General features: G+C 39.5%; 1 protein-coding gene across 1 annotated transcript in view; it reads left to right on the top strand.

Moving 5' to 3' along the window:
- The first annotated feature begins 1,597 nt into the window (after nucleotides 1-1,597).
- LOC132824062 (polycystin-1-like protein 2) overlaps nucleotides 1,598-22,182 on the top strand; it is a 111,479-nt gene continuing 90,894 nt past the window's right edge. Inside the window, 6 exon segments of the mRNA XM_060838330.1 lie at nucleotides 1,598-1,814; nucleotides 5,612-5,998; nucleotides 11,821-11,948; nucleotides 13,500-13,616; nucleotides 14,765-14,896; nucleotides 19,223-19,396. Of these exon segments, the coding sequence (XP_060694313.1) occupies nucleotides 1,598-1,814; nucleotides 5,612-5,998; nucleotides 11,821-11,948; nucleotides 13,500-13,616; nucleotides 14,765-14,896; nucleotides 19,223-19,396 (1,155 nt within the window).

Here is a 22,182-nt window from a genome sequence, read left to right on the forward strand (position 1 = left end):
AAGATAATCAGAGGGTTAGATAAGGTGGACAGTGAAAGGCGTTTTCCTCGGATGGTGATAGCTAATATGAGGGGACATAGCTTTAAATTGAGGGGTGATAGATATAGGGCAGATGTCAGAGGTAGTTTCTTTACTCAGAGAGTAATAGGGATGCAGAACACCCTGCCTGCAACAGTAGTAGACTCGCCAACATTAAGGTCATTGGATAAACATATGGATGAAAATGGAATAATATAGGATAGATGGGCTTCAGATTGGTTCCCAGGTCTGTGCAACATTGAGGGCCAAAGGCCTGTACTGCACTGTAATGTTCTATGTTCTATGAGTGGGACAAAGTTGTTTAAAATTTTAAACAGAGGATCATACAAAAGCACAGGAAAAAGTTAAAGGGCAATTACATTGTTCAAGCAATGATCCAAATGGGTTTTGTCTGTACTGCAAACTTCTGCTGACCTGGTGCTATTTCAGATACAGATCTAACACCTTGCTTTACAAACTTAACATACATCAGTCCTGATAGCAGCATATCGTTATATAATTATCTTTGCAAATACCGTGTGTGAAGTAAAGCAAGCTAATTTTATGCCTATTGGATTCTAAAGCTGTCAGCAAATAGTAATTATCGCAAATGATTTTGTGCGTCAATAAAGCACTTTGTGTGATTTAACAAAAACCTTTTGCAGTGCAGTACGTAATATGAATTTCATGCTTGGTATAGACTCCAAGATGCCACCTATCTATTCCATTTTCCACATCATCCCCCCATTGGAATGGCAGTTCAATCCAAACCCAGAAAAATTCTCATGTACAGTTTATACAGGAGATGGAAAAATGTCCTACTTTTACCATCAAGAACAGTAAGTAACCTTCTAATACTTTAAATTTTGCTTTTCTTTATTTGTCATGATATACAAATCTTGAGTGGAGTGTTTTGGGCATAAATACATAATATAATACTGCTTGTATGAATAACGTAGCTTGTTTTCATTATAACTGACTCATTATAGACTATTGTTTCTTCAGTTTCTTTATTCTATTTCCCGCAAACTTGGGAAAAAACTAAAAAGTAAGAGAAAAAAATATCAGCGAGGGAAGTGAGAGCTAAAAGTAAGATAGGAGAGTAAAGTTAAAACAGAGAAAAGTGAGAAACAGCTGGAAGTATGGCAGCAAGACAGAAATAGTAGTTGACAAGTAAGAGAATGAGAAATGAAAAACTGAAAGAGGAGAATACGTGAATGATGTTGAAGATCCATATTCTAATCATGTCGTGTTAAGGTAGATGATGAGCCATTGAATAGCAGAGCAGGCTAATGGGCTGAAAGGCTTATACATCTTTGTAAGTTTCTATTTGAATAAAATCACCTTTACTAAACAAATCGGAACAAAAAAACTTTAATGAACTGACCTCCACATAAACTCAACCCTGTGTGCTTTATGGTGTAAAAGGACTATCGTAATATTAATTTATCCACACAGCCACACTTTAAATATTTAATCTTCCAATAAAGTGAATGACTAAGTAAATATATTGATTTGTTCTTGGTATCATTTGTCTTTCACCTTTGTTCCTGTTTTTACTTTAATTAGGTCATTTACAATGGCACACCTGTACAACGCTTTAGGTGTTTATTCCATCTCCATTGAATGTAAAAACAGCAAAGACGTTTGGGCAATTGGCAAATCCAAAATTGTGTTGGAGCCAGTTAATACACCTAATGGCTTACAGTGTTACAGTCCCAGTCTACTGGACACAATTCATAACTGTGCAGTTCAGTATGGTGACACATTGTGGATTCAGACAGGAAAAGAGAACGGTATAACTTATTTCTGATATCTAATACTTACATTATAAACTTAAATTAATTTTCACATTTTTATTAAAATTGACAGTACAATTTTTTTTATGGGACAATAAAAGGATATTCTATTTTGTAATCTAGTCTATATATTATATTCTAACTGACGACCACCCCTTGACTCCTCCATTGTTGCTCAAGTTTATCCAACACATGGAAATAGATGAGCATAATCTTTCTTCAATAGATTATGGCCAAGTCATAGGTTGTTATTTTCTGTTCCTGCTCCAAATTCAGTTCCTTAATTATTTACTGTGTTTTCTCCTTGGCAACGGTCTGAGATTTATCCTTATGTCGTATTTGACACCAAGTAGAGCTTCTGACCACATTTTTGTGTCATCACAAGGACTGACTTTTCCAATTTCATAACATTACCCAGCCTTGTCCTATTTCAGCTCAACTGCTGCTGAAACCATCTTTCACATACAATTTGTCAGGAGTTTCCATCCATGAACATATACAGCGGATCCTTGATTATCCAACATTTGATTATCCAAATATCAGATTATTCGGCAAGATTGCAAGGTCCTGATCCTCGGCATTCGATTATCCGGAATTCGATTAACTGAATGAAATGCTCCCTTTCCGTGTCCTTCAGATAATTGAGGTTCCTCTGTATCCCAAAGAGCGGTCAACTATGTCAAAAAAAATTCCTACCATGAACAAACATTGCATTACTAATTCACCCAAATTTTTGTTGTTTGTTAAAATTCATTTTTAATGATCTTTTTCATGTTTTGATAGCATTTCCATAACAATATGACACTGTCCTATAAAGATCTTGGCTGATATTATTTGTGTGGCTCTGCCTCCTCTTTGTTTATTGAGATAGGTCATGTTACTTATGCAATAATAAGTCAAAGAGTGAATTTGTAGCTAACCTTTGCCACATGGCCTAATTAGGTCATTGTTGTAGCAGTTGTCTGGAAAACAGAAATGTTGCTTCTAAACAAATATTAATTTAACATCAAAAGCAAAAGCAAAGTATTGCAAAAGTTCAGCGACTCAGGTAGCAAATTTACAAAGAGAAATGGAGATAATGGGCAAAATGTGAATGAAAGTTCTCACAGCTGCCAGAAAGGGTTGATGGAGGAGCTTGCTGGGCTGGGGCAGCATTAAGTCTCAAACCTGCTTCTTAGCAGTGTTGGCTTTTCCGCACTCTTTAACTCAGCCATAGTTTTAGAATCCCAATCCTGGGTTTCCCGGCCCATCATGCTTGGGGAACGAAGATGGCCCTCATTATTCTGGATTGCTGACCAGACAACATGTATATTTGAAAGTTCCCTGCCTAATCTCCCTCACCAGGTATTGGAAGCCCAAAGACTAGGAAGTTGGGTTAAAAGTATTGCTGCCATTGCCAGGGTGAACTGGAAAGGTGACCCTAATCAACAATTCCAGAAAAGCTTCCAAAGCATATACATCTGTGCCTGTGAAACAATTCGTTGTGAAATCTGATCAGTTTTGTTATTTTATTTGATTAATCCCTTAACTGTGTGTGTTTGCCTGTCTTTTGTTTGAATGTTCAGGTTTAAAGCAGACTCTAATCAGTTTAACATGCTGTTTAATTTTCTCTCTGCTGAAAATGTGTTGCTGGAAAAGCGCAGCAGGTTAGGCAGCATCCAAGGAGCAGGAGAATCGACGTTTCGGGCATGAGCCCTTCTTCAGGAATCCTCTTCAGGAATCTTCAGGGATTTTCTCTCTGCTAAAGTTATTGCGTTTTTAATAAATAGTTTAGTCTTATGTTTAAGACACAAAACCAGTGTCTGGAAATTAATTATTCTCAAAGTCTGGGATTGATTATTCAAATATCTGATTGATTATTCGAACGATTGAAATAACTGTTGGGTGTCTCTGACAGTTTTAATTTTACTGTGTTGCGAATACAGAGGTAGAAAGGTTAATTTGGTTTAGCTGTTTGTCTTGGTGTCATAACACTGGGCAACAATATAGCAGATGTAGTATAACGTAGACAAGTGTGATGTTTTCCACTTCAGTAGGAAACACAGAATGGTAGAATATTATTTAAATAGTGTTGGCTTGTGATCTAGAACAAAGGCTCACAATCTCAGGATATAAGGAAGACTATTTAGGACTGAGATGTGGAGAAATGTCTTCATTTAGGGTATAGTGAACCTATGAGATTCTCTTTCATAGAAGGCAGTGGAGGCCAAGTCACTGAATATATTTAATAAATAAATAGATTTCTAGACTAAAGGCATCGAGGGGAATGGGAAGAGGGCAGGATTGTTGCATTGAGATAGAGAATTAGCCATGACCATTGAATGACAGATGCAAACTTCTTAGGCCAAATTTTCATCAGAGTCATACCAGACTCGAAACATTAATTCTGTTTCTTTCTCCACAGATGCTTCCATATTTGCTTAGTCTGTTCGATATCTTTGGTTTTTATTCCATCCCTAACTTTTTCAATTAAGGTTTTGCCCAGTGTTCCAGCTCAATGACATTTCATCTGAATTTTCATTTTTAAAATATATTCATTCATAGACTTTGTTGGCTTGGCTGATTTGGCTGGTATTTCTGTCCATTTCCAATTGGTCTTGAAAATGTGAGCCACCTTCTTGAACTACTGCATTTCATGTGGCATAGTCCACCCAAAATACCATTAGAAAGGGTTTTGATCTAACAACCGTGAAGGAACAGTGATATAGTTCCAAGTCTGGATGAGGTGTGTAGCTTGGAGGGGAAACACACAGGTGGTGGTCTGCCCATGCATCTACTGCCTTTGTTCTTTCTAGTGCTAGATGCGGAGGGTTTGGATAGGCCTGTTGCATAGAGTATGCCGAATCATCATTAGTTCTGCTGTCTGATTAACCCCACATACTGTTGTATGTATGTAGAATACGTACAAAAATATGAGATTAACCTAAATATATATTCAGTCCTATTTGGTTTCAAACCAAATTTGTACAAGAACTGCAGGTGCATCTGTTTACAAGAACTCTTCATCCATTGAAAACCTATTGATGGTGTACTGCACTACCACTCAATTTCCCTGAGCCATTACTAAGACTAGTCTGACACCGCAATTCCAAAAGCTGAATAGACATCTGAACGAGGTTGTTGGTGATTGTAGAATGTATTGGAACAAATGTACAGGCACTGAGGGACCTTGTATTTAAAGCATAGATGCCAATAACATAATGAATAAATGAATCAAAGTGCTGGTAAGTGTCAATGTTGGGAGATAATTTGATCTTTTCCCTCTCTTTTCATTAAATATTCTTGCTTTCCTTTCTTTGGGTTAAGAATTCCCAATAAACTGGTTGTACTGTAACATTTGCAGTACAAAGGAGAAAGTGAGGACTGCAGATGCTGGAGATCAGAATCAAGAGCGTGGTGCCAGCAGGTCAGGCAGTGTCCGAGGACCAGGAGAATCAACATTTTGGGATTCTTGATGAAGGGCTAATGCCCGAAACATCGATTCTCCTGCTGCCTGACCTGTTGTGTTTTTCCAGCTCCGTGCTCTCAACCCATATTTGAAGTACAAATCCAATACACAATAATACAGCAGATCACAAGTTTTATAAAATAAAATAAAATTATTGAAGCACTCAATTTGACTGTAGAAAACTAAGAGGTTTAGTTTGGTTTTGAATTGCATAGATCGAACTGAATCATGCAGTTAATTGCTATAACCTACAAAAAATGTGAAAACACATGAAGGAATTTTAGTAACTGCACTGGTTTATATATGTATGTCTTGTATATAATTTTCATCATTTCTTTCCTTGTAGGTTTTGACTTGGCTTATACTATATCAATTGGAAATACCACTCTTCACGCATCTACTCTGATACCAGGAGTTATTGTTATAGACGAGTCTTTGCAGTCTCTTATTGGACCAGGTCAACACAATGTGACTGTTTATGCAGGAAATAGCTCCATAGAGATATCTCAAAACTTAACAATTCTTCTACTTCTCAAGATCAATGGTTTGAAGGTTGAGTTAGAACCACATGCCCTGAAACTGGGCAACAATGTCACCATAAAGGTCTCTGTATCTCAGGGTTCACCAATAAGTTTGCAATTTGACTTTATCGGTTCTTACAATATTTTGTCTTATTCAGCGAAGAGTTCTAATGGTCAGCTTCCAGTTTACACATTTCCGATGCAGAAGGAAGGTAAATGTTGCATTGTTATCGGGGATTGGGTTTAATGTTTGTTTCAGAAATAAATTATGTAACCTAACTTTAATTGAAGCATATGATACATCCCACAAAACTCCATTATTTGTCCATGAGTTATTTACTAATTACTGATCAAATTTATAAATCGCAATGCTCAATAAATTGATTGGCCCATTTCTTACATTCCTTTACAGAAGAAACAGATACAAGAAATATGAGGAAATGTAGGCCATTTAAGACTTCTTCGCCCATTCAATAAATCATTGCTGACCTGAATGTTGCTCAACTCCACTTTCCTTCTTGCCCTCCATAATCTGTGACTTCCTTGTACATCAAAAATCTGCTCAACTCCGCCATGAACATATTTAATGACCACTGCTCTGAGGTAGAGAATTCCACAGATTAAGAACCATCTGTGAGAAGAAATTCTTCTTATTTCTATCTTAAATGGGAAATCCCACATTTTGAATTGGCATTTGTTGGTTCTAGGTCCATCCTGAGGGGAAACATTATCCATAGCATCAATCCTGTCAACCTCTCTCAGGATCCTGTATGTTTCAATAAGATCACATTTCATTCTTCTGAAATTTAATGAGTATAGGCCCAAGGGCTTAAGCCTTCCTCATAAGTCAATTCTATTTTGGGAATCAGCCCAGAGAACTTTTAATCAGCAGCCTCTAATGCAGCTGTATATCTCCCTAAGTAAGGAGACTAAAGCCATTCAGAGTACTCCAAATATGTAACCTCCTGTACAACAACCAGCTGACTTCCCTACTTCTATACTCCATTCCCCTTAGAATATATGTCAGTATACCACTGGTATTCCCATTACTTGCTGTGCCTTTATGCTCACCTTTAGTGATTCATGAACCAGGACAGTCTGATTCCTCTGTACTGCAGCATTTTATAATTTCACTCCATTGAAGTAGTCAGCTTTTCTATTCTTCCCCAAGTGGACAATCTCACATTTTCTCACATTATACACCATCAGTCCCCTGTTTGCCTACTTAAGTACTTTTCTACATCCCTTTGGTTGAACCTTTTTTTTTATGGCTAGTTTCATCAAGTTTAACTGAGGATTTATTTCCTTGAAGTCTAATTAGATCTTCGGGCATATCTTACAAAAATCACCTCATTAACTCCCTAAATCACCCCATGATTTCCATCTTGCTCTATTTTGCCATGCACCATTCCCATAATAATTTGTCTTTGCTGGGATATCCCAGAATTGACCAACGTCATTTGGTTCCTGTGCCTTCTTTAAAAACTGATTGTGTACTGGAACATCACTGTCAGTCTGCGGCTGCCTTGCACACCTTCTTCTATTTGCCCCAGACAGGGCAGTCACAGGAAATCATTACCCCACTTTGCAATAAGGAACTAGCAGTGGAGGCCATGACACCAGATCCTGCCAGCATGATCCAGATTAGTGCAGTCCTAGTCTGGAGGAATGCCCAGCACTCTAGGAAGAAGGTCAATGACTTAATCCACTCCACCATTGTAAGGGCTACCATCTTCTCTCTGATACCTCACACTCATCTCTACCAAGGCTCACGCTCCACCAGTCTCACTACTGCCTGTAACACCTTCCCTCATTCACTGTCACCTACCCCAACCTCCGATGCCACTAATCCTGCATGCCTGCTCTGCTGCCTATTCAGTCACTCAGATCACCTCCCCACCTGCACTAACAGTAACAGCTGTAGCACAAACTTTCAGCTTCCTCAATATCTGCCTCTGTATCATCCCAGGAGGAAACTAGTCTGCAATAGGGCTGCACAACATGCCCTTCTGTGGCCTGGATCCTGATTGTGACTGCTCTGAGTGTTGATTGATTGTTTCCAAGCTCATGGATATTAAAAGTTGCCCTTTATTTGTGCTTACATACCCTTTTGGCAGGCTTCTTTGCTTGACTTGACTACGACTCTATGACTGTGGACTGTTGACGACCATAGTTTTGGATGTGTTGCTAAACAGCACAGCAATACTGTGAGCCTGTTATCGCTTGCTGAATGATCAAAGTGCAAATAGGCAAGGCAAGGAAACTGTACCCTCTACCTGTCTTCACTTATCCCCACTTGACAACCCTGCCCCCACCACCCCATTTACCTGCAGCTCCCCCTACACCCACCTCCAGTCCTGAAAAAGAGTTACCCCTGAAAAGTTGACTTCTCCACCTCCTGATGCTGCCTGGCTTGCTGTGTTCTTCCAGCCTCCTGCCTGGCTACTTTGGATTCCAGCAACTGCAGTTTATTTGTCTCCAAGGAAAAGCAACGCAGACATGCAGTGAGCATCCAGAGAGGCTCAGAGTGAGCGATCAAGCACTATGAGAGCAAGTGAACGGACAATAATACTATAAGATGTAAGGGCAGATGTTGACCATTCAGCCCATCAAGTTTGCTCTGCCCTTCAATGGTATTTAAACAAGCCTGAGATGCAGCTTTGAAGTACAGAAGTTTACTGAGAAGTATACATTACCTCATATGTGACAGTTACATAATAGATGCAGCAAGTTGCTCTTGACATTAAGATAGGCCTCACTGCAATTGGTCCATGTTAAAATGGTTTGCCATTGTTTGAGACATTGAATACACTGAAACTGGTGTTTATCGTATCAATAGTCAAGTTCTTTGTGTTTTATCAAACAATGCAAACCCTCGGGGAATGATCCTTGCACTGTGAATATTGGTACTTTTATCCGGGAAGTGGATAGTAGTGTAGACATGGAGAGGGTCCTGTTGTTGCCATGGTTGATGCATTTGGCATTTCTCACACTCATTCACAAGTATTTAAAATCCCGATTCATCTGTGACCAGCACATTTGATTCAAGTGATAGTGCCTTGTGTGTTTCATACCTACTGGTTTGCCATGGGCATGACTATGGACAATGCTGTCATGCTTTTGGCATTAAGACTTGTTTGCCCTTGAAAATCATTTGGTGATATATGACAAGTTCATCTTTTTAAACTAAAAATGAATGCATGTTAGATACTTCTTTATTATTATTGGAGTGGGGTTGGGGGAGTGATCCTTGAGGCAGGGATGGGGTAAGTCCTGCCCCTGGGGAGAGAACATTGATCCCTGGACCTGGGGAAGGGGATGGGGACTGCCCTGAATCTAGGAGGTGGGTTGGGTGGCCGGTGAGGGGAGTGAGGGGTTTGTGGGCACAAATTTGAGTTGTTTCCAGAAGGTGTGAATGGTCTAGCCTGAGCTTTAGGTGGTCTTACCTCCCTGTACTTTGGAAGGTGGTTTGATGGAGGGCTGAGGCGTTGAATGTGGTTCTGAGACTTTCATTGGATGGTAGAGCTTTTCTCAAACATTTTTGATTCACAGTATATTTTTACCTTTTCCTTCTCTTGGTAAAGTAGACAGGGACTGTTCAGCAAGAAGTTCCAGTGACAGTGAAGTCATAACAGTCAGTGACTAGGTGCTATTATTCACACTCATCTGCTGTCCCCAAAACCCAGGCGATGGGTTTTGAAGATGGAACACTGGAGTGGGCCCAGGGGTCACTGCTTGGCAGAGTGGGCCCAGGGTGGGAGGTCACCCTCACAGAGTAGCTCCAGAGAGACCAGAGAACGATCAGAGTGGAAAGGCAGTCTCCCAGTTGAAACAGAAGAGTGAGGAAGGTGCTGGGAAAATGTTTAAAAGTGCACATTAAGATCTGTTTATAAAAAGGAAGCTGCATTTGATGCCTAGACATCTGCATAGACAAAATTAACAAGCTGTGATCATTTTGGAACACTTGACAGTTCAAGGATAATCATCTGCTATCAGAATTCCATCCTGTTTGCATTACTTTATGTTTGTTGATAGTCTGCTGCAGTTTTGAGCATTTCAGAGCATGTTGAAAGTTCACCTTTTTCTGGTCTGGGTGACAAATCAACCTGGAGAACCTAACAAACAAAAACCCAAAGAATTGTGGATGCTGGAAATCAGAAAATAAAACAAAAATTTCTGGAGAAACTGAGCAGGACTGGCAGCGTCAGTGGAGAGAAAGCAGAGTTAATGTTTCAAATCCAGTGACTCTTTTTCAAAATCCTTCTCATTGAGCTGTTTGCATTTATGAATCTTCTTAAATCTCTCCTTTCTGCAAATATTGTAGTGCATTGTCTTATTGGTCACCTGTGCTTCATTCTGAGGTCTGGCCCTATTTCTTGCTCAAAGCATCCTTCCTAAAGGCGTGTTTTATTGGTGCAGATGTGATAACAAACCCAATGAGCTTCTCTGACAGTTCTTTAGACTCCTGCTGAAAGCTGCAGCATCTTCTGACAAGCTAATCAATGGAGTTGATGGCTGCATGGCATCCTTTAAGTCTGTTAAGTTTGACATTAGTCCGATCTTGAGTTTGTCTTTGACAGAACTTTTCTAGATCTTTCTGATTATCCATGGAAAGACCAGACATCTTAATTTTGTGAAGTCTTTGCTTACCATTTTCAAGTAATGTTTTTAGAACTCTTTTCTTGGTATTATTTTTTCATATAGAACAGATTACATTCATTGGACAGCTGTAATTCAGTAAACCTGTCTTGGAAGACAGTCAAAAATGAGGTTTCCACTATCCATGATCCCACCTTAAAAACATTGGACGGTATCACTGTCCTTGATGTGTCCCTGATTTTGTGTCAGTGTAAATTTAAAACCATTCCTTCAGTTAAGAACACAGATTCTGCAGCTGCTGTTATCAGAACCTGTTACTAATGCGTTGTGTACACTGGCTGACAGAGTGTTCTTCCAGCTTCTTAGATACATTTTACTTGCTTTGTGTTGAAGCTCAGAAAAGCACTGCAGTCTTATTTTCTTTTCCTTTTTTTGATGAAGGTAATCTTAGAAATTGATATGGTATTGCTTACGTACTTAAGAAACTGGCTGTGGATATTGTGATATCGAAGAAGCCAACAGATACTTACTGCAACCACTATATAGAAACATTGCTTGCTTAAAGTGCATAAGTGTCTGGGTTAACATTGATATTTTACAGTGGTAGAATATGCTTTCTGTAGACCATCATGCTTTAAGGGATCTGACATAAAATGCAGTATGAGATCTTAAAATCCTCAGGTCACGTGCTGTGTTGCAGTGATGACATTGAGCATGTCATTTAAATGCAACTGTGGCACACAACAAAACATACTCTTCCCCTTGTTTTCAAATTCTGATATAGTTTTGACTTTCCCTTTGTATCCTCCTGTAGGCCTACAGGATACCTGCGTTCTTCCATTTTTGGCCTTGTGAACATCCCAATCCAAATTTTAGGAACACTGCCATCAGTGGCTATATATTCAGATTCTTAGGCCCTGAGCTTTTTAATTTTTTTCCTTAAACTTCTTTGTCTAAGTCACTTTCCTTCTTTAAGACACTTCTTAAAGCTCTCGTCACCTACTGGATTATCCCATTTTGCACTTTGGTGTCAAAGTGTGTTTGATAACACTCCTGCGCAAAGTCTTAGAGCATTTTACTACCTTAAAGGTACTCAATAAATACAAAGTCATTTTCGATAGCTTTGATTAACTTTGAGTTCCATTGAAAGCTGATATTGTTACCCACTTACCAAGTGCTCATTTATCAATAGTCCATTCATGTTCAGTCTCTGGTCACTTTATTAAATGGAATAGGTGCAAGAAGTCTCAAAAAGTCTTGTCTTCCCATCCCTCAGTCAAACACTTGATTATTAATTGGTATCAATGTTGTGTTCAGAATGGATTAAGTTGGGAAGGGAAGGAAGTGAATAAAATAACATTTAATTTTGAGAATATTATGTTGCATTGTTATTTTCAGCTTGCCATTTTTGCCTTCTTTTCTCTGCCAATTTCAGGTACATTTCTTGTGATGGTAACTGCTACAAATATCTTATCTACCGAGCAGCTTATTGTTGGCCATGTCATGGTTACAAATGATTTCTCTAAAAGGAGCACTGCGATTAGGAAAAGAGCCTTACCCAATGTAAGTAATGAGAACTGATTGTATGTTTAGCTAAAAACTACAATGTATTTATTGGAATAGAGAAGATGATGGTCTATAACCAGTTCGATATGTGATTTCAGGGTGGCATAGAAAGAACAGTGGTGAACAGTATATTTGAGGGTGATTTCCTGTTCATAACGTGTCAAGCCATCTACAGGGGAGAGTTCTATAATAGCCAAGCTTCTTCTTTTCTCCTGTTATTGCTGTCACAGAAGCCTTGATAAGGAAAATTCCATCAATTAGTGAGAAAGAAAGCCTAATAATTGCAACGAAGTCAACAAATCAATGAAGTCAATCACTTTAGCTCTAGGAGGAGTTCCTCAGGTCCTAGGTCCAAACATCTTCAGCTGCTTCAGCAATGATCTTCCCTCCATTATAAGGTTAGAAGTGGGGATTTTTGCTGATTATTGCACAATGTTTAGCACCATTCATGACACAGATACTGAAGCAGTCCATGTTCAAATACAACAAGACCCTGGACCATGTCCAGGCTTGGGCTGACAAGTGGTAAGTAACATTCATGCCACCTAAGGGCCTATCTCCAACAAGAGAGAATTTAACTCTCTCCCCTTGACATTCAATGGTGTTACCATCACTAAATTTCCCACAATCAATATCCTGGGGGTTAACATTGACCAGAAACTGAACTGATCCAGCCATATAAATACAATGGTTACAAGAGCAGGTTGTAGGCTAGGAATCCTGCAGCAAGGGAACTCACCTCCTTCTCTCCAAAGCCCGTCCACCATCTTGCTTGATGACCAACTGCAAGTTTCTGTCCAAGCCACTCACCACTCACCATCCTGACATGGATATGTATTACTATTCCTTCAGTGTCACTGGCTCAAACTCCCTGAATTCCCTCCCTAGCAGCATTGTGAGTGTACCTACAGTAGGCACACAGACTGCAGCGGTTCAAGAGACAGCTCACCACCTTTTCTCAAGATCAACTGTGGATAGGCACTAAATGTTGGCCCTACAGTAAATCTCACATTACAAGAATGAATAAAAATGAAGTAGGGGAATTCATTGTGCCATAGAAATTTTTGCGACAGTCAATAAAACTAAAATGTAAAGTACCCAAAGACAATAATATCCCTGGTGAAAATGTTCATACTGTACTAATTTAGTTACAGGAATCCCCAGGCTTACAGTAAATCTTTTGTCTCTGTGACAGTACCAATGAGTCAGTACAGATTTTTTTTTGGCACACTGTTGAAAGCAGACAATTCTAAATGTAACAGACCTGGTCTGCTCTCTGCACTGGATTCCAGACAGCAGGATATATCAACGTAGGATTTAAATTGAAACAGCTAATAATTTAAATGCCAGCTTTCTCTGCAAACTCTGCAGCTGTGTAAAGCCGGGACTGTCACCAAACCCAGCCTTGAAACCAGAAGTGAAATGTTTGGCCATAGAATTCTAATTTGTCTCCATCATGACAAAAATAATTTTCTTTAAGATCACAGCATATGTAAGCTATGGCTGCAAGTCTACTAAGGAGAACTATTTTATTTGTCTTAAAAACAGAACATTAAAATTTGTACAACAAGATGCTCACGGCAAGGATCAGACGCAACAGAACGTTTGCTGAAGACACTTCCAAACTCTGAAGACCTTTTTAGTAACACTCCCAACCTTGAGCAGGTAAAGAAGATAGATTGCAACTTCTGTTGTGTTTGTGAATAAATTTCCACCTTGACAAGAGAATGATATACACAGAGATTGACAGAAAAAGTGAAGTATTAAATTGTTTTGATTAGAATAATAGCATCATAAACACCAACAGCAGAGATAATCTTTGGTGGAAGTTAGGGATTGGGGCAGGCTCCAAGTTCCATATCTGTGGTTCACAGAGGATCTACACATGTTAAAGTGCAACTGTCTCTGGCTGCAGAAATTTTCATGTGCGACATTTAAAAGAAGACTTGTGACCTTTTACATCTGGTAGGAGAAAGTCTAAAATTGTCAGAGTTCTTTGGAAGATAAGGTAGCTGGGAAATAGTCCGGGGACATCTTTGGGAGTGATAAAGTGCCCTTTGTTCTTAAAAATATGACATGAATGTACATAAAATGTGCTTAAACTTATTAAAGTTAAAATTTCCATTTACTGGAGTATAATGTGTTGAATCTTGTGAATGATTTGATAGCCCAAACAATATAAACTTGCTTATTTTGCAATCAGAAGTATTCCATTTCTGATTGGCTGTTAAAAGATGATAGTATTGTGTGAACATCGCAACCTATTATCTCTTGATTTGTTACTCAAGATATTAATTATTAATAGACCTTATCACTCATTACAGCCCATTTCCAATAAATTTTATGGCTTTCCACTGGGATAATGCATTTATAGTGATATTTTCTTTTCCATTCCATTTCAGATAAGAGCGTGCATATTGCCATGTTGTTGTGATAATTAATATAATCCCCATTCATGTTTAATAGACAGATATCCTCATACTGCATCAGGCAGTAAAATACTTTTCAACATTTACCGTTACTTCATTTTTAAACAATGTTTTTCTGCAAGTTACTAGTTCTATCCTTTTGGATCCTATCCCTACCCAGAAGCCCAATGCTCTACTGCAGAAAATCCCAACTCTATGTACAAACACCAGTGAGCATTCCCTGCTCTTAGCTGACTCTGAAACTGTTCTGTTTTATTCTTAAACGCTACTGTATTTCTAACATTGTCAATTTGTTCTCTTCTTATCTCCATTCATCATTCTGCAGTAAGAGTCAAAATTCTTATTTTCTCCAATACTCTGTTTTGTTTTGCTTTTTATTATAAGGTGATTGAGGACACCTTGCAGAAGTTTTCTGGGATAGCAATAAATGCATCCTCCCTGCAAGGAGTAGAGACTGCGAATACTTATCTTGATGTGATCACCTCACACCCTGACAAACTGACTGTTAGATCACAGGTAAGATCAGCTTTGTATATTGCCCTTTGTTATGATTCTGATGCAGGGAGTGTGCTGATAGTCAAACCCCACTACTCCATGAGCCATATAAAATGTCAATATTTTATTAAATCACCAAAATGGTCAATTTGTTTCTCTTTATTGCTGTTCTCCAGAACAAACTTGATTGAGTTTTTTGAAGAAGTAACAAAGAGGATTGATGAGGGCAGAGCAGTAGATGTGATCTATATAGACTTCAGTAAGGCGCGCGACAAGGTTCCCCATGGGAGACTAATTAGCAAGGTTAGATCTCATGGAATACAGGGACAACTAGCCATTTGGATACAGAACTGGCTCAAAGAGGGTGGTGGTGGAGGGTTGTTTTTCAGACTGGAGGCCTGTGACCAGTGGAGTGCCACAAGGATTGGTGCTGGGTCCTCTACTTTTTGTCATTTACATAAATGATTTGGATGCGAGCATAAGAGGTACAGTTAGTAAGTTTGCAGATGACACCAAAATTGGAGATGTAATGGACAGCGAAGAGGGTTACCTCAGATTACAACAGGATCTGGACCAGATGAGCCAATGGGCTGAGAAGTGCCAGATGGAGTTTAATTCAGATAAATGCGAGGTGCAGCATTTTGGGAAAGCAAATCTTAGCAGAACTTATACGCTTAATGGTAACATCCTAGGGAGTGTTGCTAACAAAGAGACCTTAGAGTGCAGGTTCATAGCTCCTTGAAAGTGGAGTCACAGGTAGATAGGATAATGAAGAAGGTGTTTTGTATGCTTTCTTTTATTGGTCAGAGTATTGAGTGCAGGAGTTGTGAGGTCATGTTGCAGCTGTACAGGACATTGGTTAGGCCACTGTTGGAATATTGCGTGCAATTCTGGTCTCCTTCCTATCAGAAAGATGTTGTGAAACTTGAAAGCGTTCAGAAAAAATTTACAAGGATGTTGCCAGGGTTGGAGGATTTGAGCCACAGGGAGAGACTCACAACCCTCTAAGAGAAATAAATGTTACCTCATTTTAGTTTTCTCAAGTGCTATATGCAAAGTGTTGCCATGCTCCAATGCCATCTTGAAGCACTGAATATAATGTAAGATTTTACTACAATAGAGTTCATCTTTCTTTCTTCTTGATCCTCCTCCACTGCTCCTCCAGTTGCTGCTCGACATTTGAAACAGGCTCTTGCATCTTTGTATTAGGCTTTGGGGTCTCGTTTATGAGCCTCCACCACCTCAATTGCGATCACCGTGTCCGTGCTGGAGCCATAGAGCTGGGGGTGTGTGGGTTCTATACCTCCTCTTCCCCATCTGATGCTTCTCCAGACACTGCCACCAGTCATTGGTTATCAGGGTCCTTTGCCATCCCTTTCACTGATGCTTCCACTCCTACAAGCACCTGGACCTAGCCGTATGGAGCCTTAGCTCAGTCCAGGCCCAGGAGGTCAGCCCAGGGCCTATTTCTACTTACCGGGAAATCTCGGGTTGGAGTGGAGCCATGTTTGGCTCGTCCTGGCGTTGCTGCCAGTTGTCTCCTCCTTCATTGGCCACTCTTCTAGCTTTAAAGAAAAAAGAAAAAGAGCAAAAGAAAGCGAAAGAAAGCAGATTGGAGTGGAGCTGAATGGTAAACGCCATTTTGAAATCTCATTATTTTCCAAATGAGCAGCAAAAGGTCAGGCTTTCAAGGAAGCATCATTTCGTATTTGCCATCACAAAAATCATTCACAGCAACATTCCCTCGAGCTGCATGGCCATCAGGCTCCACGTATTGGTGTGCCAGTGAACACACTTCCAGTTTCGGAAGTGACTGGATTGGGAGGTCTGCAAAACAGCATGAGATTTTAGCAACAATGCAAGTTCACAGATGGTGAAGTAATTAAAGAAAACAATGACTGCAGCTGCTGACTCTTTATGCAAATAGTTTAAAAACGAGAAAGAAATGATAATTATGGCAATCCAGAGCTTGGTACTTCAACAGTAGCAAGACAAGTAGAACCTTTGTCTGAAGTCATCCTTCATCAACTACAGCAGGACCTGAAGTACAATGAATGCTTCTCACTGCCTTCAAATGAATCGATCGATATCATCACCGCAACCCAGCTGACTGCTTTTGTTCTTCTCACCCTTTTGCCCCTTAAAGTGAGGACAAGGGGTCAGAATATCTGCAATAAGTTCAAAAGTACGTGCTTGAGAAGAGCAAGAAGCTGAGTTCCGTTACATCTGGTGCATCAACAATGCTTGGCACAAATACAAGCTTTGTTGGATTTTGTAGAAATGATCCTGATTTCTCCTCTTTTGTCAATTGCCACTTTATAATCCACCAGCAACTATTAGTGAGTAAAGTTGGGGACATTTCTCATGTAATGATAGTTTTTAATATTGTAAATTTGCTTCAAGCAAGACTCTTTCAGCACCACATATTTAAAACCTCACTCGATGGACTCTATATTGCCTACGGTGAAATAATCCTCCATGCTGATGTGTGCAGCGATGATGTGTGCAGCGGCCTCTCTGACAATGCGTGATTGCTCAACTTTGCATTTCTTACAGAAATAATATCAAACTGGACAAGCTGAGCTATGAACTATGGAAAATAGATAGAGCCTTACACATGAGCAGTACTGTGAATGTATTCAAATTGAAGTGAAGTCTGTGGTCACCCCATTTAAAAAAAAAATAAAATGCTGCAACACTTTGAGTTGGGAGAAAATATTATAAAAACAAGTAAAAGATAAAAAGAAGTATTCTACCCTGAATACCTCTGTGCACTCCTGAGGGAGTTAACAGAAGAATTCAACAAGCAATTTCAGGAATTTCAGAAGTATGAAAAAACTAATCACCATGTTTGTCTCAAATCCATTCCTTCAAATACATACTGATGGGTTGGCTACCAAATTCCATCAAAGTAGTGGAATTGCAAAAGATAATTACTATGAAAAATAATCTTGAACTAAATGTCAGAGCAAGGAACTGTGATTTCAGTGGATTTGTAAAATACCCATTTCTGTCATTTTGTGCTTTTAAAGTGAAAACTTTCTTTGAATCCACATTCCTCTGTGAGACAGCTTTCATCCAAATTAAGATTGTAAATCCCAAGAATTGTACCCAGCTCACAGATACCCATTTGATGAACTATACATTGCTAGCAGTCCCAAACTTCAACACAAATTTCAAGACACTGGCAGATAATGTGTTATACTGAGACTTGGTGAGCAGAGCACACAATGAATGATGTTATATATCAGGTTTTAGGTTTGTAAAGCCTAATTAATAAACTATTAATTCTCTGTTTTTCTGCTTTGCATTTAAATTCAAAAAAGTGATGCCTTGCTTAAAACGTTTGGAGCCCACTGCTCTCCAGTGAAAACTGATGCAAAGTGCTGATTTAATTCATATGCCATTTCCTTATATCCATTCTGAAGTCTCCAAACTCACTTTCTACAGGATGAATGCTCATTTTAATTATTTTCTTCTTTAAATATCTAAAAGAAAACTTACTATCTGCTTTTATATGTGAGGTGAGCTTTCTCTTGTGCACTAATTTGTCCCTCCTTATTTATTTTTAGTCCTTCTTTGCTAATTTTTAAATTCAATCCAATCTTCTGACTTGCTCCCTACTTCTAATCATTCAAACAGCCCACATGACGGCTTTTTTTTTTCAACTGCCGAATGCGTCTAGCCCCAGCTTCTTCTGTAGGTCATCAAAGCTCAAGTCAAAATTGGACAGTAATAATTTGTCCAGGTAGCTTTTTGAATTGCTAGGCTTGTGTCTTTAGCTCACTTAGCCCTATGTGCCAAATGACCTTGATCCTTTCTTAAAAAAAACCGAAGGTCAGACCTTCACAACTGAAAACCAAACTCTCCTTTACGTCTAATTCAGAATCCGAGTTCCCAGACAATGATTATCTTATAAAACACCTTCATACTAGTGAAAATGGCTGCATTGAAGGGGAATGAAGTTAGTTCCAGGAAGAGTACCCACAATCACATGTCAACAGTTCTTGTTTTCAATGGACTTTCCATCTGCAGTGGTAGTCATTGTAGATATGCCCTTAATGGCCCTATACCCATGAATGGAAGAGACATAAAGGGACCTAATCCTGGGTGCATAAACTTTCTGTAAACAGTGAAGATTCTAAATGAAGACCTATTGGTTTGAATACAAAATTCCAATTTCTCTTAATGTTGAGTTTGTTAGTTGGGGACTCTAGGATGGAATAACAAAAGTTTTATTGAATGATAAATATTAAATGGATTTCAACCTCATTGCTGGGTCTGTAGATGGAATGCATTGCAATGAGCCCGTATTTTGAAAGCTTCCAAGATCTCTCTTCTCCTCAGGAAGAAGCTAATAATGCACTCCTGAACCTGAGTGACAAGTTGCAGAATCTTCCTACACTAAAACCGAGTGATGAACTGTGGAAGCTATATGGAGCAAAAACTGGTCTTAATGCAGTTAACAATCTTCTAAATGCTTCAATGACAACAAATAGTTTTGATGTGGAGGAAGAAAAGGTAATGATTCTTGAATGTTTAGTAATGAATGGCTTGGAATTAAAATGAAATAGATTAGAGTGGTGCTGGAGAAACACAGCAGGTCAGGCAGCATCCGAGGAGTGGGTAAATTGACGTTTAGGACAAATGCCCTTCATCAGGAATGGATCAAGAATTAAAATGAAATAGGTTTGTTGAGAAAGCTGTGCAGTCTTCTTTCCTGTGTTATCTGTTTAATGTTACAGTGGAACACTGAACATTAGTCACACTTCATCTTCATTAGAGGAATCTAAACCTTACTTTGCAATCTGAATTTTCACTGGCTGGTGAGAGAATTGGCAAGACACCTTTGGTGTCTCCATTCACGCAGTCCCACCAAGTCACAACAGATCAGGCAGTGTGGAGGCCACCAGCAGGAAGTGGATAATAAGAATAAGTGCATCCTTTTTAGGCTGGCAGGATGTCACAAGTCACGTGTCACAGAGGTTGATGCTTGGGCCTCAACTCTTTTCAATTAAAAAAAACTGATTTGGAAGAAGGACCAAAGGCTAACTATGCTGATGATGTAATGATAGGTGTGAAATTGAATTGTGAAGAAGCTATAAGAAGCCTACTAAGGAACGTAGGTAGAATAAGTGAGTGGGCAAAGATCTACCAAATGGCATAGTTGGGATAGTGTGGAATTTTCCATTTTGACAGGAAGAATATAAAAAGAAGCGTATTATCTAAATGGTGTAGAACTCTGAAAGGCAGAGTGATCTGGGTGTGCATGAATCACAGAAGATTAATATGCAGGACCAACAGTCATTCTGGAAAGCTAATAAATTTATGATTTACTACAAAGTGAATTAAATGCAATAGTGGGTAATTTATGCTCCTATTATATGGGCATTGGTGAGATCTGTGTGTGGTACCGGTCACCATAATGATAGAAGTATGTTAATGCATCGCAAGCAGCTCAGAGACGATATACTCGACTAACACCTGGAATGAGTAGATTGCCTGGTGAGAAAAGGCTAGGCCTATGTTCTTTGGAGTTTAGAAGTCAGAGATGACTGAATGGAAACATATAAGATCCTGATGGAACTTGACCGGGTGGATGTTGAAAGGATATTTCCCCTGGTGGAGGGATCTAGAACTCTGGTTCATAGTTTAAAGGAATTGCTGATTTAAGACAGAGAGGCGGAAATTTTTTTCTGTCAGAGGGTTGAGAATCTTTGGAATTCCATTCCTTAAAAAGCCAGAGGTAGATAGATTCTTAATTATCAAAAGGATGAAAGATTATCAGGAGATATGCAGGACCACAGAGTTGAAGTTAAAATCAGAATAGCCATGATCTTATTGGATGTTGGAGCAGGCTCGGAGGGCTGAGTGGCCTACTCTTCTTCCTTGCTTGCATGCCTATCTCTGAAGCAAACCCCTATAGGTGGAAGCGAGAGGTGCTGACCAATCAGAAGCCCATAACTCTTGCACTAAAGTGCCACTGAGGAGACAGTGGCTGCTGCCTGAAGGACATCAGTGGATTCCCAGGATTGTGGGCAGCTCAGTGCACGGTAAGAAATAAAAACAGCAAGTGTTGCAGAAATTCAGCATATGTGGAGAGAAAAATAGAGTCAATTTTTTAGATCCAATGACCCTTCTTCAGAATGTATCAGAGCAAGTAAGTAATGTAGGGTGTAATCCTCCTCAGCCCTTCAGCCTCCAACCACAACTCTTTCTCCAACTCATTAATGATATCACCAGTGCTGCTTCCTGCCCTTGAACAGAAGTTTTTAAAAAAATCATCAGTTTTGCTTCCTATTTCCATTTCTCTCTCCCTTTTGCCTGGTCCATCTCTGACTCATCTCTTCCTTTCCTTGAGTTCTCTGTTCCCATTTCTGAGGAATGGGTTGTCCACCAATAGCCATTGCAAGTCCATTGACTCCCATAGTTGCTAACTTCCTCACACCCAGCTTCCTGTGAAGATTTGATTCTAATATGTGTCTCCTTCACATCTGTTCCAATGATGCCACCTTTCACTGGGTTGCGTCTGACATGACTGAAGATACTCTCCCAACTTTGGTTGACAGGGCCCTCAGCTATGTCCAACCAATCTACCACATTTCTGCCTTCACCCCTTCTCCTCCTTCCTAGAACATGGATTGGGTTTCTCTTGTCCTTACTTTCCACCCTACAAGTCTCTGTACTCAGAGGGTCATGGTCCACCATTTTTGCCACCACAGCTAGATGCCACCACCAAACATATCTCCCCCTCCTCTCTGCCATTAGCATTCTGCAGGGATTATTCCCTCCATCTCACCCTGGGATTGCTCCATAGTTCCTAATGCTTCCTCACTCTCCCATGGCAATCACAGAAGATGTAGCAGATTTTCATCCATCTTTCTTCAACATTTTACTTGTACTTTTGTCAACCTGGTCCACTATATGTTATTCTCAACATGTGCTGTCCTTTTCATTGGTGAGCCCAAACATAGCCATTGTATGGAACACCTTCATTTTGTCTGCAGGAATAACTCTGACTTCCCAATTGCTTACCATTTCAATAAACCACCTTGCTGTCTTGCTAACGTTTCTGTCCTGGGCCTACAGCAAGTTCCAGTGAAGCACAATACAAACCTGAGGAGCAACATCTCATTTTCCACTTGGACATTTTACTGCCTCTAGGCCTTAATATCAAATTCTGCAACTGCAGAGCCTGACCTCTTCCTCAACGAATTCCGCTTTCTCCTCCTCAATGAATTCCATTGTCTCCTCCTCAACCTCCTCCCCACCCCAATCAACAGCATGAGAAAAAACACCATTTTTGA

This window comes from Hemiscyllium ocellatum, chromosome 17 (assembly GCF_020745735.1).
Source record: "Hemiscyllium ocellatum isolate sHemOce1 chromosome 17, sHemOce1.pat.X.cur, whole genome shotgun sequence".
Lineage (NCBI taxonomy): Eukaryota > Metazoa > Chordata > Chondrichthyes > Orectolobiformes > Hemiscylliidae > Hemiscyllium > Hemiscyllium ocellatum.